The sequence below is a fragment of the Stegodyphus dumicola genome, chromosome 10 (genome assembly GCF_044657685.1).
Source record: "Stegodyphus dumicola isolate Sdum_Otavi_A_Nest chromosome 10, ASM4465768v1".
Classification (NCBI taxonomy): domain Eukaryota; kingdom Metazoa; phylum Arthropoda; class Arachnida; order Araneae; family Eresidae; genus Stegodyphus; species Stegodyphus dumicola.
Genome location: NC_140777.1, coordinates 116,542,317 through 116,561,111, shown reverse-complemented (window position 1 = coordinate 116,561,111; position 18,795 = coordinate 116,542,317). Strand labels below are relative to the sequence as shown.

General features: G+C 31.3%; 1 protein-coding gene across 8 annotated transcripts in view; it reads right to left on the bottom strand.

Moving 5' to 3' along the window:
- Positions 1 to 18,795, bottom strand: part of LOC118198052 (twitchin-like) — a 480,648-nt gene that overhangs the window by 161,096 nt on the left and 300,757 nt on the right. For all 8 annotated transcript variants that reach the window (XM_085825414.1, XM_085825418.1, XM_085825417.1 and 5 more), the window contains 8 exons: positions 18,513 to 18,794; positions 15,079 to 15,269; positions 12,175 to 12,289; positions 9,727 to 9,862; positions 6,526 to 6,692; positions 4,144 to 4,425; positions 2,203 to 2,499; positions 540 to 842 (listed from right to left, as the gene is read on the bottom strand). In XM_085825414.1, the coding sequence (XP_085681540.1) occupies positions 540 to 842; positions 2,203 to 2,499; positions 4,144 to 4,425; positions 6,526 to 6,692; positions 9,727 to 9,862; positions 12,175 to 12,289; positions 15,079 to 15,269; positions 18,513 to 18,794 (1,773 nt within the window). The remainder of the gene's footprint in view (positions 1 to 539; positions 843 to 2,202; positions 2,500 to 4,143; positions 4,426 to 6,525; positions 6,693 to 9,726; positions 9,863 to 12,174; positions 12,290 to 15,078; positions 15,270 to 18,512; position 18,795) is intronic.

Genomic DNA, 18,795 nt, shown 5'->3' with positions numbered 1-18,795 from the left:
TGCTTGAAGCATGTAAGGATTGAAATAGTGTTTTAAGTTTAATTTCCTTCCTCTTCGAATAATTTGTTTGAATATTTTACTCATAACAGCAGACTTATCTGGCATTGAATGCAAAAACTGAAATTTACTACGCGGAAAATCATATAATTAAGTAACAGTTGAAATATAAATAGAAGAAACTATCTAATATGGCATAAAACGTAATCGATTAATGCTGTGTGAAATTAGGCATACTAAAAGTAATGAGAAGTAATTAATTGCGTTTAATGAGAAGTAATTTACGGGGATAAAATAGTTCTGTTTTTTAAAATTGTATTTAGTCATAATGTCTTTAATTTTACGTCATTATACAGATTTAATGTGTTACATATGATAAATTGAAATATGCAAAATAAAGCCACTGTGACTGGCTATCCAAAATTTTACATTCAATGCAAAAGAGTTTTTTCAAATTTCCGAATCATTCTTACCAATGCAAGAAAAAAACCAAAATTCTGAACACAGTTGGTTATTGTTCTTTAGTCATATTTTGTACTTACAAAATCGGGGTTTGGCGGTTATTGGCTGAGTTGGGTCACTTGGTTCACTGGGACCAGCTTTATTGATGGCCACCAATCTAAATTCGTATTCTTCTCCTTCTACAAGATCCGAGATTTTAGTTTTTGTGACTTCTCCTGCTACCCGAGCTGCTTCATCCCACAGGGGGCTACCTTTCAGACGCTTTTCAATGACATAGCTCAGGACTGGTGCACCACCATCTTTCTTAGGAGGACGCCATTCCAATTCGATAAAGTGTGAGTCCCAATCTGTTGCAACAGGTGGGCTAGGCTTATCAGGTGGATCTGGAAGACAGCAGAAAAATTATTGTGGCCGATGAAGAATTCTATTTTTGTTACTAAATATAACTAACAGAAACTATACCCTTTATGGATGAAGGAAAAAACATGTTTTTTCTTGTTTGAGTTTCTATCACAAGATGAACATAGAATGCATCATTATTACTAACAGCAATTAAAGTTTATTTAAATTCTAAGTGTAGATATTCAGATAATTTAAGAAAAAAAAACAGAACGAATTTGCTGCATTAATAAAGTATGAATTTTAGTCATCAAAGAAACATGAAAAGAGCTTTCTAATATATTAAGACTAATAGAATAGTTATATATTATTACATTAAACTACTAATCAGGACTATAGATGCCATATTGAAGATTTAATTTTATATTTTACAATATTTGGGCATAGTTGTGCTAAAAATAGAGTGGATGAGGCATTTGCCTAAAGCTAAAAATAAGAAAGGACTCAAAACATAATGAATTAAATATTAATATGAAAATAATAAAAAAATAGTTAAGGCAGGAGCAATTTGGAGATTTATCTCAGGTGCTAAAAATCTTTCCACATAATTCTGTCTTTGAGGTATCCTAAAGAACGATATTCAACTTTAGTCTTATGACTAAAAATGACATATTCAGAATTATATACATAGAGATTTCTTTTTTTTTTTTTTCTTTTTTTTTTTTTTTTTTTTTTTTTTTGCGTATGTGACTATAACGAATCTAAAATAATGTTGAAAATGTACTAATATTCTAACAGATTACAAGTAAAATTTCAGGTTTATACAGTTTTTTTATTATAGTTTTATAATCTCCTCTCTAGAACAGAAATAAATTTGACATGCGAAGTCTGATAACACGGAAATGATTAAAGCTATATTCGTATATAATATTCTTCTGATTTAAAAATATCTCAAATCTGGATATGCTTCCAAAGTATAAAATTATAACTATTTTATCCAAACATATGACGCTAGTTAAGAAAATAATACATGTTTAACATTATTATTTTTCTTTCATCTTATTAAAATATTATGTGATTAAAATTATAATACATTATATTCTCTTAAAACCCTAAATTAAAAAATTGGTTCTTTGCCTGCTGTTGAAGCTTAGAATTTTAGAATTAAATGGCCATAATACGTTCAAAATTGGCCCCTATAGCCTAAGGGAAAATGTTAATAAAAATGTCCAGGAATAGTAATAAATTGTGGTTTTTACTAAAGATTCCAATGAAAAATTAAGTTAGTGATTCTAGATAAAATAAGCATTTTGGATTTAATCCTAAAAGTAATTACTTTGATAACAGGCCAGACGTTGATATTTTCTACTGAAAACCAGTATTTTACAAAATTCCAATACTTACCAAATGGATTCTTAGCGACAATTGGCTGCCTGGTCATAGCCCATTGAGAGCTTCCTTCTCGATTCACAGCTTTCACTCGGAAGATGTATTCATGCATTTCAATTAGTTTATCTGCATGCAGGCAAGTGTTGACAGTTTCATCCACAGGTACCCATCGCCCTGTCTCCATATCTTTTTTCTCAACAGTATAATGTTGAATATCACTGCCACCATCGTCGTCTGGTGGAGACCAGCAAACCATACAGCCTTCCTTTGTGATGTCATTGATGGTGAGATTTTTGGGTGCCAGCGGAACATCTGGCGAGAAGAAAATAATTGTTATCAATGCAATCCAAGTAAAAAATAAAAATAATTAGTAATAAATGTTTCCATTTTCTGTCCTGCGGTTTATCATATGGGTGTTGTTTTTGTTCTTGCGTTTTAAACTTGGCGATAATGCTAAAATTTTGAAACTTCCACTCCTTCTTCAAGGATTTGTTTTATTTGAGAAAGTAGAATATCTAAACATACAAAGAATACTTTATTCTAGAACGTAAAATTTTATCTGAACAAGTGAATTATCATTTCAGAAATAAATAAATGATACAGGTTAATACTCAACAACTTAAACTTTTGTATTTTTAGTTTTGGTTAATACTAACTTGATTCGACTAATTTACTTTAAATCATATATCAGCTTGAATACATACTCCTTATGATGATGGAAATAAAGTTGTCTATTGTTCTACTAAGGACCCCTTTACGCATTGTTAAATGATCTAAAACTTGATACCAATTATGTGGTCACTGAGATGCTATAATTTTATTTGTTATAATAAATCATGAATTACGCAACTACTATAAAATTCAAATTTTTCAGGTACTTTACACTTCCTGAAAATATCACAAGATATCAAAATATAACTTCCCTTTACTTATATTTTTTGGTTTAGTACTTTAATTATTTTAGTGCATCTGTAAATATAGTGTCCCAACAAAATCACTGGAAATAATATGAGCATATTATTAATATGAGCATTTATTTTTAAAAAATGGAAAATATTTTTACATACTAACAACTGACAGATATTTCGATTTAAAAATGCTGAGTTTAACATTACCTAGCAAGATTGTTTTTTTTCCTTTGCCAGTTCATCTCGAAGCTTCACAGCTTAGTCGAATTTGAGCGCTACACATAGGAACAGCGAGTTTTGAAAACTCATTACAAGAAGGATGAATGTTATGCACAGGCTGTTAGAAAGCTTAGAGCAATTTGTCACGTCAAAATGCATATAATGGAAAAACAAATCGCAGATTGATAACATAAAATTGCTATCCAACCAACTTGTTAGAAACATTGCTATTGTGCATGACAGTGTTATTGCAAGTTCCAAAGAATAAATACTCAAAGAGCAGAAATAAAAGAACTTAAAGAAGAAATGAAATATGTCATTAGTCACCTCGATAAGTAGATTGTGAGAAAGTGATAACGATTTTCATCGAGAGATTATGGTGGTGTAGAACAAGTGATGGAGGACTTATCCTTAAATCGGAACTTTTACCTGCTCTAAGTATGTTAAACTATTTCCCATTTTCTAAAAATAAAGTATTTTATTGGGTATATTGAACTTGGAACTTTTATTGATCTCCATCCATCCAACTGCAGTTTGGGAAAGGCGTACACCTTTCCCAAACTGCAAGGAGATCGAAACTTTCTTATTCTTTTACTACAAATTAAATGTTTTAATACGGATTTAAAACTTTTACTGCAATCTTTAATTTTCAGTATTAATTATGTATTAAGGATGATATATATTTTATTTTATTTTATTGCAACAAATTTGAATTTTTATTATATATTTTCTTATCAGGTATTTTTATCATCATAATTCTTAGAGTATTGAAATAACAGGTTTTATTTACACTTTTACAAGATCTTTATTATTGTAAGTTAATACGTACCTAAAATGACGACAGTAACCTTGGCACTGTCACTGCCGTTGCTGTTAGTAGCAGTTAGCATCAGACTACCAGAATCTTCTCTTAGAGCTTTCTTCACTTTTACAATGGTTCGATAATCTTCGTAGGTAAAGAACCATCTGAGATCGTCTGTGATAGATTTTCCATTCAATGTCCAAGTCTTTTTCGGTGGAGGCTCACCAGATACTGGAACATTCAGTTCGAAACTCTTGCCAGCCTTAAGTCTGATATTAATCATTGCATTGCGATCAATGCGTGGAGCCACTATAAATAAAAAAAAAGTTCAACATACGCTGGTATTCAGCATCATAGGACAAATGTAAGAGTTATCGTACTTATATAAATAATTATTAAAATTCCTCTCACTATAACTATTTATGGTAATTATATGAAAGATTTTAATTGTAGTATTACAATACTGAAAGCTTAAGACATTTAAAAGAAACTTCGTATTTTTAAAGGGAAATAAAGAATAGAAGAAAATTTTAGGCAGTATTTTGAGGTAGTAGTATTCTGAGGCAAAAGTCAAAACGAACATGATATGTTTAATGTATCTTAATCTACTTCACGTAAAGTTAGTTCTTTAGAACCTCTATAATAGGTTGGCATATTATGAAAGAAAATAAAGTTTTCTTAAATATTCTAATGATATTGAAGAACACTCATTTTTAAGTAGTCGGTAGCTGGAAAGTTGCTTACCTTAGCAGCATTCTACCTTTCCAAAACCAAAATTAAGAATTTAAAAATTCATAATTATATTATGACATTACAATATTTTATGATATCACAGAATTTTTTAAAAAATATTTCGAGTTTAATATGAAGTTAGTTGTTACTCTGGTGTTCGTCGAAAACACTGCAGCAAAAATTATCGCGGACGAAAATGTCGCTGCGAAAACAACTCAAGGCGAAACGTCGTCGTCGAAAACATCGCGGAAGAAAAGAAAGCAAGCATCGCGGTTCTAAAACATCATCGAAAATAAAGCCGTTCATAAACATCGCAATTTGAAAATATCGTCTTCGAAAGTGTGGTGGTAAAAACTAAAGCACCTATATATCATTGCCCGAAGATTGCATCGCGGACATGGTTTTTTCAAGCTTTAAAGGTCGTAAGCGCATATTCATGTAATTATTTGGAAGGGCAAAAGGAATGAGGAATATTTTCACTTTTGTAATTTCATGTTTTTTAATTAAGTAATAAATTTAACTGCACGCAGTACATGAAAAAGTGAATTAGATTTTAAGAAGACGAATGAAGTGTAACAAAGAAAGGTTTAATTTTCACAAAAAAAAAAAAAAAAAAAAAAAATACCAAAGGCGAAAGAAAATTATTTTACTTTTTGATAACTAATTAAACACTTTTCATAGACGCAATAGTTACTTATGTTACTTTTTCTAATCTTTCTTGGACAACATATTTTATGAAAATTAACAATAAAACATTACAAAGGAAATTTAATTAATTAATAACATTTATTAGCTAGCTATGTAAGTTTAACATTCTATTAATTTCTAAAAGTATCATAATGTTTTACTTATTTTCCGTTTTTAATGCTGATTTTTCCTTCTTACTTTTTGAATAAAAATTATTCGTTAATTAAAAAATATGAAATATAAAAGTAAAAATATTCCTCATTACTTCTTACGCTCCCAAATCACTATGCGAATACGCAGTTACAATTTTTAAAACCTGAAAAAGCACGTCTGCGATGTTATCGCCATACAATGATTTGTACTTGCTTTATTTTTTTGCCACGATATGTTCGACGACCATGTTTTAAAACTGCGATATTTTTAATCACCTTATTTTTGACGATGATGTTTTGCACAGCGACATTTTAGAACTGCGATGTTTTTTTTTTTTTTTTTTTTTTTTTTTTGTTTTCTTTTCTTCGGCAATCTTTCTTATGAGTATATTTTACCCTTGTGTTGTTTACTCCGCCACGTTTTTACCTTCGATGATTTTCTCTGTTATACTTAATATTATTAGTAATTTAATTTATCTATATATCATGTTAATTTATTATCTGCTATATATATGATTATAATAGTTATGAATATTATGAACAATAGTGATGATAACATTTATAATTTGTTAAAATTTCATCTTCAATGAATAAAATGAAAAGATTCTTTGATAAGGAATTATATAACATAATCTCTTATAAGAAATTATATAACATAATCTCTTATAAGGAATTTGAAGGTTTGAAAATGAAATAATAATTTAATCTAATTTTACGCTCTCTGTTGTGAAGTCCTTTTGTGATGGTGGAATGTGTATTAAATATTCATCTAATTTTTGAAATATTTCAAGCCCCAAAAGGCTATACATCTGAGTTAGTTCATGACACTCTTACTTACGGTTTTTAGGTTTGGCAACATGCTGTCCAGTTGAATCACTAGGTTCTCCCTGACCACCTTTGTTTACAGCTCGTATTCTGAACTCGTATACTCCGTTTTCTATCAGGTCACGCACTGTGGCCGTTGTTTGATCTCCTGGAACTTCCTGTACGGCTGTCCAATCAGGACTGTAGAAAAAAGTAATTAAACAAATGATGGACAAGTTTTGCACATGAATTTTAAATAACATTCGTTTCCGTTTACGCATGACTTTCATTTATTCATTTCATTACTTATACATAATTTTATAAATATTCGTAGTTACGTCTTTCTAGTATTCCAGTATTAATAGTTATTTATGCATAATGATGTTTACATTTAATAGAATGCATAGTGCGTTTCCAAATTAGTAACATCGTTTCAGAAATATAGTATTGCCAAAGGACGACTCATTGCAAAATATTGTTGCCACTCATCAAAGGCCATTTTGAAGATTTCCTACGTGGTCGAAAATTGTACTGTCTCTCATTTCAGTCAGTAACGTTAGTAGTCTGAACGGATAAGCAATCTGAGAATAAGTTTACTATTAATAACCTTGAATTATATAGATATTAGATTAATTATTTGTATAATTAGAAAATCGATTAAAAATTGTTTAATTTTCCGCAACCTGCCAACTATTGTATCTTGGCCCCTTGAAGGGCCATGAACCATTCTTCAGGAATGACTGATTTAAACAATAAAGATGCACCTATAATGCAATATACATTTATTTCAATAGCTAGTAAATTAATTTAGATGAATGTATGAGGCATTAAAAACGATTAGCAATTTTAATATTGTTGATATGTGAAATACAATTTTTTAAATGTAATATTATAAAAGCATCGCAATGGTTCATAATGACTATAATGAAAATGTTTATTTACAAGCTCTTTTTCACGTTTCTGAAATTGCTAGACTGATGCTGTACTTTTAATCCGAATACTCAGAGGTCACCTCTCATCAGAAGAGAACTCGCCAGTGTAAAATTTAAAATTAGGCAAAAAAGCAACTTTAATTTGGCGTAGATGTTATCAGGGAATTGTTTTTAAGGGAAACAATTCTGCAGAACTGTTTTTGCTCCTCAAGATGAAGGACCTATATCTGATCACCTCAAAATCGGTATAATCATGGAAAATCTATGTCAAAATACTTTTCACCCTAATTTTAGATGGTTGACTAAAATCCATACCAATATTTTGGGAACTTAATACTTCATTTAACGGTATTTCTCTGTAAAGTGGAAATTTTACAATGCATTTTGAACTTATTTGGTGAACCTATCTTTCATTTGCGGATTGGTCACCCTTATTTGGCGACATTTCTCTGAACTTGGCAACTTTTATAATCTATTTTGATTTAGAGACTTTATTTCAATTCAAAAAAGTATTCTATAATGGTTTGAATCATATTAAACAAACTGTAGATCACAATAAGATGTATTTTCCATGCTTTCGTACACAAACGGGCGGGACTTCGGCAAAACGATAACAATATCCGAATGAAAACATTAATACAATACCTTACACGGTGTCTACTGTAAGAATAAAGCAAATTACCATCCATTATTGCTCCCAGATAACTGTTATGCTGAATCTAAAATATTTCTGTATTAAAAATATTTTACTTATATTTGATATGTAATAGAAATTTAGATGTTTAAATTACTGTATAGACATTTTCTCCATTTTGTACGTAGACAAATCTAACATTGTAATGGGGGGAACAGATATTTCTGAAAGTACGAGAAACGCATAATATAATTATTAATTACGAAGTCTTTACCTTACGAGATGTTCTTGTAGATAAGAATTTCGCCTGAAAATTAGAAAATATTTTTTTTAATGGCCGGTCTTTTTATTTAACAGCCATTAGCCTTGCGCCACTACAAAGGCTGGAAGTGGTAGCCATTTCATTATGGAAGCACCCAAAAGGTGGCCATCGTTGCCTCCTTTTAAGAAACGTACAGTTACAACCATATTTTCCCCGGGATTCGAACCCCATCCCATCGCTACGCAGTCAGGGTCACTAATCGCTATACGGGCTGGGCCACACAATTAGGAAACACAACATGAAATAATTCTTAATAAAAGTATAGGCAGATGGACACAGGTATGAACTACCAAACTTATACGTAATTGGTAGATTGCTCTTGTCAGTTTAACATGACAGTAGTTTCCTTCCACCAGACAGGCAATTGATCAACTTTCAATTTGCATTCAGTAAGACTTGAATTGCACGCCTGGTGGCACAGTGGTTATCGCGGCGCGTAGCAACACCACAGGTCTGGGATTCCAACCCCGGGCTGGGTAAGGTTGACTCAGCCTTTCATCCCTTGAGTGGGTAGATAAAATGAGTACCAGGTTTGCTTGGGGACTTAGCACCGAGGGTCCTGCGACAAGCTGATCTCTTTGTCCAGGGTATATGCTCATGAATCCTGGGGCCTATGGTCCAGAAAGCAGATTTCAGGGCACTGTATATCCGCAACAATAGAATTCATGAAGAACTGGATATGGAGTAGCTACGCTCACATTATTAAAAACTTGCTAAAAGCTTTCATGATAGACAAAAAACAATTGACAACTCGTCCATCAAGATTCGCAATTATGACTACAATGACCTAGAAAATAAGGACAGGCGAGTGGGCCAACTGAATGTATATATTATGGAATATTTATTATAAGGCCTTTACGGTTTATGTTAATCTTCTCTTACTGTATCTGCTATGCATTCTTTTTAGTCTTACGTTCATAGTATTTATATCTTACTTATCGGATTCAAATTACCAAGTGTTCGCCTAACCTCGCCTTTATCCACGTGCTCACCAGCTCGACGACTTCTGGCCTGCATTCATTTGACATAGCTTAATACTTTAATTAGCATTCTCTAACTCCTGGCTTAAATATGAATTCTAAATTATTAATTATCCACTTTAAAAACTTTATTATGAAAAACAAATTACCTTAGATATCTTTTAGGTTATTTCATCATACTATTCGCAATTCTTAAACTGTTCTACAAGTGGTAAAGCCTTGTCGCTCAGGTACCCTGGTGTACCAAACACCGTTCCACGGATGGAAGAGGGCACTGCAGACCATGGCTCACTGAGGGCTGTTACTCCCCTGAATTTAGTTTAAGATTTAAATTTCTATCTGTTTTATGATAAAGTATGGTTCTCACCTTAATTTGTCTTTTTTCTCAATAATGTATCCAGTAATCGGAGATCCGCCGTCTGATTCTGGAGCGGTCCATTTCAGTTTTACGAATTCTCTGTCATAGTCCTCGATTTCCGGTGTACCTGGTTTTCCGGGTTCATCTAAAGGTAAAAGTTTCTATTACAACAATTCTTTACAGCTTTATCGAACTGTTTTATAATTTCTTGAATTACATTTTATATTAAAAAATGAATATGAAATAATTCCTGAAATGGCAAGAATATAAAAGAATACTCCTTGTCAAACTGCAGTATTTCAGAATATTTACAGATTGTTAAGCTTTAATCTGTAAACAGGAAAACTGAAATATTTATGCTTCAAAATAAGAACTAATATAATGTGGTATCCCGGTTTACGTCGCTTTAAAATACATCTAACTCTGTATACGTCCTATCTGGAGGCGAAATGTTTTTTTTTTTTTTTTTTTTTTTTTTTTTTTTTTTTTTTTACAAAATATTTGCTTGAAATACGATTCGAGTTTGATTAATCTCGACTGCACGCACTACCTTTCTTTACTTTTTTTAGACAGTGCAATGACTGCCCAAGAGCGTTAGTACGCTTGTTGATGCTATTCAGTAAACAACCCGAATTGCAAGTCCCAATTTTCAAGTGATTTTGTGTTTTTTCAAGTAAATGTTTTGTAAAATCATTAAAAATGAGTTTTAGGAAAGCTGATGAGAAGAGCCAAGCAATAAAAACAATGGTTAGTATTATCTAGGAGTTTAAAAAAGGGTTTTTTGAAAAGTATAAAGATGGCATGCGTAACCAGGACTTAGCCGAATGCATACCATTTCTTCCGCATTGCATACCATGTGCCGAATGCAAATATATATAAGACTGAAAACAAAGCCGGTATTAAGTTGGCTAACTTTGCGAATGGAGATGAAATCGATTAAATTATTAAATAAATAAGCTGTTCATTAGAGACATTAAAGCTGTTCAAACTGTCTTTGATCTGGAGAAAAAAAAGCATTTATGTACAGTATGATACATAGTGTGATACAGCAGTGCTTCATTTATGTACAGTATATATTTCACCCGCTGCATTTGTATTTTAATATTAAACGGTGTTATAATAGTAACGACATGATTTTTTCATGAGAATGGATTAATAATTTTCCCTTTATTCCTTACTGGAAAATTTCATTTTGTAAACATGTAGTCTAGTATGCGTTCAAAGGTCTGGAGCGGATTATTAACATATGCCCGATGTACCACTCTATTTAACAGTTGATGTAAAAACTTTATTTAACTTACGTAAAAGGCTAATTTATTTAGCGAGAATATTACATTAATTTGTATGTAATCCATATTGAATCTGAATGCGCTTAGCAGGCATATGCAATTGAGTTTTACTGCTTTGTTATTGGAGGTGCTAATACAACAAGAATTAGAGCAATATTTGTAAATTTGCAGAATTAGTTTCGAAGGTTTAAATATACAGCTACTTCTTCAGCTGCAGAAGTGCAAATGACTCACTACAAATTTGTAAAACTGGGACGTAGAAATGACTACACATGCAAAACCATTTGCACTTCTGCAGCAGAAGAAGATGGTTCTATATTTAAGCCTTAGGAACTTGTCTTTCAAATTTATGAATATTACGCTGATTCTTGTTGCTTTAGTACTCAATAATAAACGTTATTCGGTGAGTTTTTTCCGCTCAGGTTATGTCTATGGTTTCAAATATACTTAGTTATAGTTTTGCTAGAGCATAACTATCATTTTTTCAGGTTATAAGTAAATCTTTCGGAGAAAAAGACCTTTAAGTCTTCTTTTGTCAAATTTTGAATATTATTCTTGTATTAGAAAGCAAATTTACCAAAATGCTGATTTGGATATTTTCCCCGCTCCTTAACACTTTTCGTTTCATTACTAAAAATAGAAGAGAAAATATTTCATCTAAGTAACGCTTTCATAAATAAAAAAATTAGCAGTCTTTTTATACAATCTTTTAAATATTTTGAATTCCTATTACTGTTTTATAAATGTGGAGTTTGATGCTTTTAATTAATAATAAGGCTATCCCCTTTCTTCCGCATTTTAGTTACTTTAAAAGACTGAAAAATAAGAATTCGATACTTAAAATTGGTAATATAGCCATCTGATTTTTTTTCTGTAACTCTAGGTTTCTTTAGACATTATTTCGAAACACACGCAAGCTTACATTAATACAATGATCATATAAATACCTAAATGAATTCAGTCAATGATTATTTAAAAGCGAGCATAATGAAATAGCTTATTATATTATTTTAATAAACATTATTGTTAAAAAATTATAATATTAATTTTTAAGTACTGTGATTTCTTCTCTGACTACGAAACTGTTTATCTGTAAAACACCAGTATAAAATGCATTGCTTCTGAGTAATAATCAAAATTATTTAAAACAATTTTCAGTGTTGCTAACCGAAAGGATTTCTTGCTACGATGGTTTTGTCTGCTTCTAATGGTTCCGATTCGCCTTGCCTATTTGCAGCTCGTACTCTAAATTTGTAGCTCCTTCCTGGCTGAAGTCCTTTTACCTGAAAAATGAAAAACACCATTTTTGAAAAAGTTAAAATGTTATAAGAACATCTTCATTTCATTGATTGTTGCAATGTATTTTTATTTCTCTCTTTTAAAAACGTATTTCTAGTTTTGGGTTTCATTCTAGATATATTTAGCTTTCTTTTTACCTTATTCATGACGTAAATACAAAAAGTAAAAATGATTATTTAAAACAAAAACGGAAAACCAATAAAAATCACAAAAAAGGTATTTCTAACGCTTTTGATTAAAACTGAGCCCATCGATAGATTCGAGCTTAAAAATCAAGCATTGACTTACGAAGGTAACACACTTAAAGAGCTAACAGCAAGTTGTGAACTTTCAAACACTAAGATAGATTTAAATTACGATATAAAAAATCAAAGCTTTAATCAAAGCTTAAATATAAAAACTTTAAAAAGCTATTAAGCTATAAATGCTAATTAAACTCAAAGCTTAATTAGCATTTATAGCTTAATAACAAAATTAATTAATGATTGATTTGAAAATAATATAGATAATTCTTCTGAACGATGACATAGGAAGATATTTGGGAAAACTAAATTATCTCCTAGTTCAAATAATGTAAATCTAATGTAAATTTTGTAGCTAGGTGTATGTTATAAAAGCGTTTCAAAAGAATATATAAGCTGCCAGTGTCAAAGAAAATAAATAATAATAGACAAATTAACTGTTTCATAGAATGTAGAACTTATAGAATACACTATATTCCCTCTCGTATCCCCGCTATTTACTGCTAGGTTCTGAAAATTAAGAAAGTATTCGCAAAATTTTCAACTTCCTCTATTATATATATTCCCTTTTCCCTCTGAGGGCTAATTTATTGGTAAATTGACTACTTTATTTTTATTCAGTATATTCAATTTGTATTTGTATTTTTGTATATATTTTATTCGTCCTTGCATTTGTTATTTTAAAATTTTGTGCAGATTCTGCGTTAAGCTACCCGGACATGGCGGGTGTTCTCACACTTAACAAACTTTCTAAGCATGTGATTTCACTATACTTTTATGATTTACATTCCAGTTCATTGTAGCTTTACCTAGAGCAGATGTGCTCGATCTTTCGAAATTCCAGTCTTTTCTTCCCCTCCCTCTCCTTCCTTCTTCTGCTGTCAAGACTCATTCATATGAGATGGCCCTGGGGTTTTACAAGGCAATTTAGCGAAGCTCAGTTGCCGTCAGATATCCATGAAGTATCGGCTCATATCCGTCAAATATGGTAATGTAGTAGTACTACTATATATTTTATTGAAATATAGGTTTTTTTTAAATGAAGAAATATTTGGGTAGTTACCTGTAGTTTTATCCATGACTTCTTTTCATTTGTTATATTCTTACTAACCGCGTTCTCCGGAAATTAAATTACTCGCATAATTTTCCTCTCTCGATTTTCGGAGGATATAATTCATTCAAAAAGGGGGAAATAAGGTAAATAGCTAAGTTGTTTTTCCCGGTTAAAATATTTAAATTATAAATCTAAAAAAATGGCTTTCTCCGTCATAAGACATATGTCATAAGGCATATTTAGGACCTGGAATTTCGTCCAAACAAGCTGCTAAGTTTTTTCAAACCATTTTCTTTGTAATATTTCCCATCCTCAATGCATTTAGACAACGAGACTCCCCTAAATTTTAAAATAGTTTCGTCCATACAGTGACTGTTTTTGTCTTACCAACAAAGAAATATACTTGCAAACTACTCTTATCTGCGCATAACACGTCGAACATTTTCCCTTTAATCGTTGAACTTTATTTTAGTTCAATACAAGAACCAAGAAAACGCAGCGAAGCAAACACGAACTGACATTCAATCTACGATTTTACTCAGTTGCACATTCGCTTTCCCTTATTTTATGTGGATGATTTGAGGTTTAAAGAGCAGACATTGCAATAAGGACGGGAAAGATTCAAGTTACAGGGAAGTACAAATAAAGATATTTTATTAGATACTGCAATGCTAATATCGCTATGTATTTTTATAGTAATATAGGTTTTTTTAGAAATATTATTATGATTATTACCTGTAATTTATTAATTATTACTTTTTATTTATTATGCTTTTACTGTAGTCGTTGTTGTACCTCTCATCATACAGCGAAGATAAGTCTGGAAACAGCTGCAGGAAGAAAAACTTGGCAGTGCTGGAATGTCAACAGCGGATGATATTCTATAGATTTTAATATTTTGATTTTGAGTCGATGTTTTTTTGCGTCTTTTGCGATACTATTGCGTCACCACATTTGAGTTTTGGGTGAATGAAATGAATCCGCTGTCCCGCTGCAGATATTAGTAAAATATATTTAGAAAATTAGCTGCGTTGGAAAGGATGAAACCTTGTGTTTGAATTTGCGGTAATTTTTTTCCTAAAGTTACGTCGAGTTCAGAATATTATGCCAGGCTTATTCACGCTGGTGCAGATAAGTTCAAATTTTGTTATTGTATTTATAGTGTATAACTTGCAAATATATGAATAGAATTCTATTAAATAAACAATTTAAATTCTGGAATGGTGTTTAAAATTTTAGATGTAGAATATTCACATTGCTATGTCGGAGCTAGTGGCAGTCAGGTGTAAAGTAAAATTGTTTTTGCTCCACGACATAACAGTCGTGTCTTTGGGAAATTAAATAATTCGCATGATTTTCCCCTATCGATTTTTGGACAGTAAAATCCATAAAAAAGGGGGAGGAAATATGGCAATAAATACAATATTACAGAAAGATTGCTTCGAATGAAAGCATATAATTAGAAAACTCAAATAACCTTCATTGATGTGTCTGGTCCAATAGTCTCCCCAACTGGAGTCCAAACTCCTGTCTTGGGATCCATTTTCTCGACAAAATAGTGATCGATGGGCAAACCTCCATCATCTGATGGCGGCTTCCAGGACAAGTTGCAGCCTTCTGCCGTTACGTCTTGTATTTTCAAAGGTCCACCAGGTGGTGTGGGCTTATCTGCAACATAATTGTATATTTAAAATACAAAAACAAAAGACGAAAAAGAGAAGTAATACTAAGGTACAGTAATTTCTGGCTCTTTGTAACTGTACGCAAGAAACCGAATTAAACATAAAGTAAGCTAGTAAACATCTGAAATACAAAAACACAATATTAATTTGAGGACATGAAGTTTCTTACAAACTTATATATCGCAGGAAATAATGTGATGTTATTATATTTCATCAATAAAGTTAAAAAAAGAAAACAATTGTCATCCCTTTTAGTAAAATGTATATTAAGTAAAATATAATGTAACTAGTCAATAGAGTAAATATCATGATCTATATAATCAGAAACAATTACTCGTAAGATATTACAGTAGGCGTCAGGTAATGGGATCAAGCATATTATTATGATTATTACCTGTAATTTATTAATTATTACTTTTTATTTATTATGCTTTTACTGTAGTCGTTGTTGTACCTCTCATCATACAGCGAGGATAAGTCTGGAAACAGCTGCAGGAAGAAAAACTTGGCAGTGCTGGAATGTCAACAGCGGATGATATTCTGATAGCATTAACCGAATAATAATATTAAACGATGAGAGAGAATGTCTTTCAAATCAGCAATAGAATTGAACAAGTTTAATATAAACATAAGTAGAGATATGAATACTTAATTTCACACATTTTAACTGCAAATTAAGTCATTATTAGTGGATGGTCTACAAGTATTATGCAAAAGTTTATTTATGAACTGCGTCTCATTTTCTGGGAATTATTTGATACCTTTAATCTTAATACTCGGAGGAGGTTCCTTATATCAGCATTTATAGAGAATTCCGCGATTCCCCCTTTACGATGTAATTCAGAAAGTTAATAACATGATGTGCATGGATTTGTTTTTTTCAGAAATCCCTTGGAAAACAGCTCTTGTAATCTTTTGTTTGAAGAAGAGAAAACTGTTTGATCATTCTCGAAATCAAAAGAGTTTTCAAAAATGTGTGCCAAAATGGCTAATTAGAGTAAAAATTAAGCAGTTTATTGACTTAATCCCTTACTTGATGACATTTCTTAGTCATTTCGCAATTTTTTAACTTCATTTTGACTCTATTTGGAGATTTACTTGAAATATTCATTTTATGACGTTTTAATAAACTTAACTCAGTTGCGGATCACAATAAGAGTTATATTTTGCATATTTTCATATACAAACCGGTGGAACTTCCGCAGTTTGATAACAATATTCGAATAACATTAACCGCGATCATAAACGATTTCTGCTGCGTATGTATTGAGTTTTTAATGAAAGAATTTGTCAACTATTTGCAATTAAAAATATAATATTAAATATTTGTAAAACTATTGAAAGACAACTCAATTTGATACACTCCATGGCACCTTATATTGCAGTAGACATGATGATGAAGTTCTTAAAGTCGCTAGATCGATATTTGGCGGAGGAGGGAAATTAAGATATTGTGATTAACAAATATGATCTTTGCTAAACTTTTTACACAAAGCTACCTGAACTCTAAAACTTGCAGTGCTATTTCTAAGAAGCGGGAATAAATAGTACACTGGAGAAAACGTGCAAAAATATGATTATCTACTTTTTCGCAGTCGTGTAGCTAAAAATTCACATAAATCACTTGAAAATGAAGTGTTAACAGTTTTTGTTTTATATGATGTATTAAAATACGTAATTTGAAATCGAATCATTCTTGTATATGCAATCATATTACATATACATAAAATCACTTGACAATGCATGTATTTTTTTCTTTTATTTTCAGTCAGATGTTACAATAAAAACACATCATTGAAATGTAAGTAGTTATCCTATTTCCACCATTAAGAATTCCAACAGAAATGAAAAAAACAAAAATACTGCTCTAGCATGGGATTACAACTTAGTTTTTTATGTCCTTTTTAAAATGCTAAAATAATTTATATAAATATTATAAATTTAAGACTTATATGAAAACACAAATTAAGTTACCATAAGCAGTACAGGAAATTAAAATATTAGTAAGTACATAATTTCAATTTAAGCAACGTTCACTCTAGACTTGTAACAGCTACAGAGAAAACCTTTATGTATCTTGAGTTTAACTATACGGCGTTATCTTTTGAATGTCTATTTTTAGTTCTTTTTACAGCTACCGTCAAGTCTAAGACCTGAGTTTTGTCTAAACAGAAACATCAAATAAGTATGCTTCCATTCCACAAACACATATAATAAAAGAATTTTTTAAAATAAAGTACCTTTATTTAAGAGATGATTTTCTTGGCTATATGCAGAAATGGAAAACAAATTTCAGCTATGTGAGAGCAAGCCTCACATTTTTCACTCCGATTTTCTAAACTACTTCGTGGCAGCGACGGTTGGTGTGAATACTTCGTCTGACCGTTTTTCCTTGTTTTGAATGGCGAGACAGAGAAAGGATGTTTTGTTTTGAATGGCTATAAAAACCTCTTCTCCGCTTGTACTCAACGGTTTCAGAAGAAATTTGTTCTTTTTAGTACCTTTTTTAATGAAAAGAATTTGTTAAACGTCCACAAGTTATCATCTATAACTCCATCCTTCACCGAAGTTGCTGTCTTAGAAACATCAGCATGAATTATTATTTCCGAGAGTCTTGAAGAATAAAAGAATTTTTTTTCGCCTATTTCGTCTTTATGTCGAGACGCGAGACAAGAATTATCTGACTTAGATTTGTCTGCGCAGAATAATCTGGCCAAATAATATTTACCCATTATACATCCATGGTAAATTCCATTTGAAAATCTATAGGCCAAGTGCCCGAGAGGTAATTGTTTGCGAGGATAAATCCAGATAGCCATTTGCTCCCTGTATTGCGATTCAGAGCAACAAATTCGAAGGACCTTTTTTGTGGCATGGGATTAATAAGCAGCTCTGTTTTTGATCTTATGATAAGTACCAGTTACTGCAGTTATAATTATTAAATAAAAATTAATTCACATGTGAACACCGTTATTTCCTTTAGCGTATATGACAGGGTAATTAATTATTTATCTTTATAATTTGGGCTATTGCGGACAAAACTCAGGCACAATTTAATTAACAATTATTTCTGATATTTGATATTCTTGGCATCCAGTATTCTTTTACTAAAAGCTACTTATCAGTTAGCACTTTAATAACTTACCAATTAAATAGCCATATTTAAATACAAATTATTAGATTTTTCATACATTGTAAGACATATTAATCTAGAGAATGGTGTGCATACCATATACAACAGCTTCAACTTCTGCTTCATCTTTTCCATGTTCATTTGAGGCTATGAGAGTATACACTCCATTGTCATCTCTTCTACACTGACGGACACTTATGCGAGTACTGTATTCTTCATTCATTATTCTGATACGATCACCTGCTTCAACTGTATTGCCTCGTAATGTCCAGGTCATCGTTGGAGGTGGCTCACCAATTACATTTGCTTCAAAGTGGAATGATTGTCCCGCTTTCACTCGGATTTTATGCAGAGTTGAACGATCGATTTTAGGAGGCAC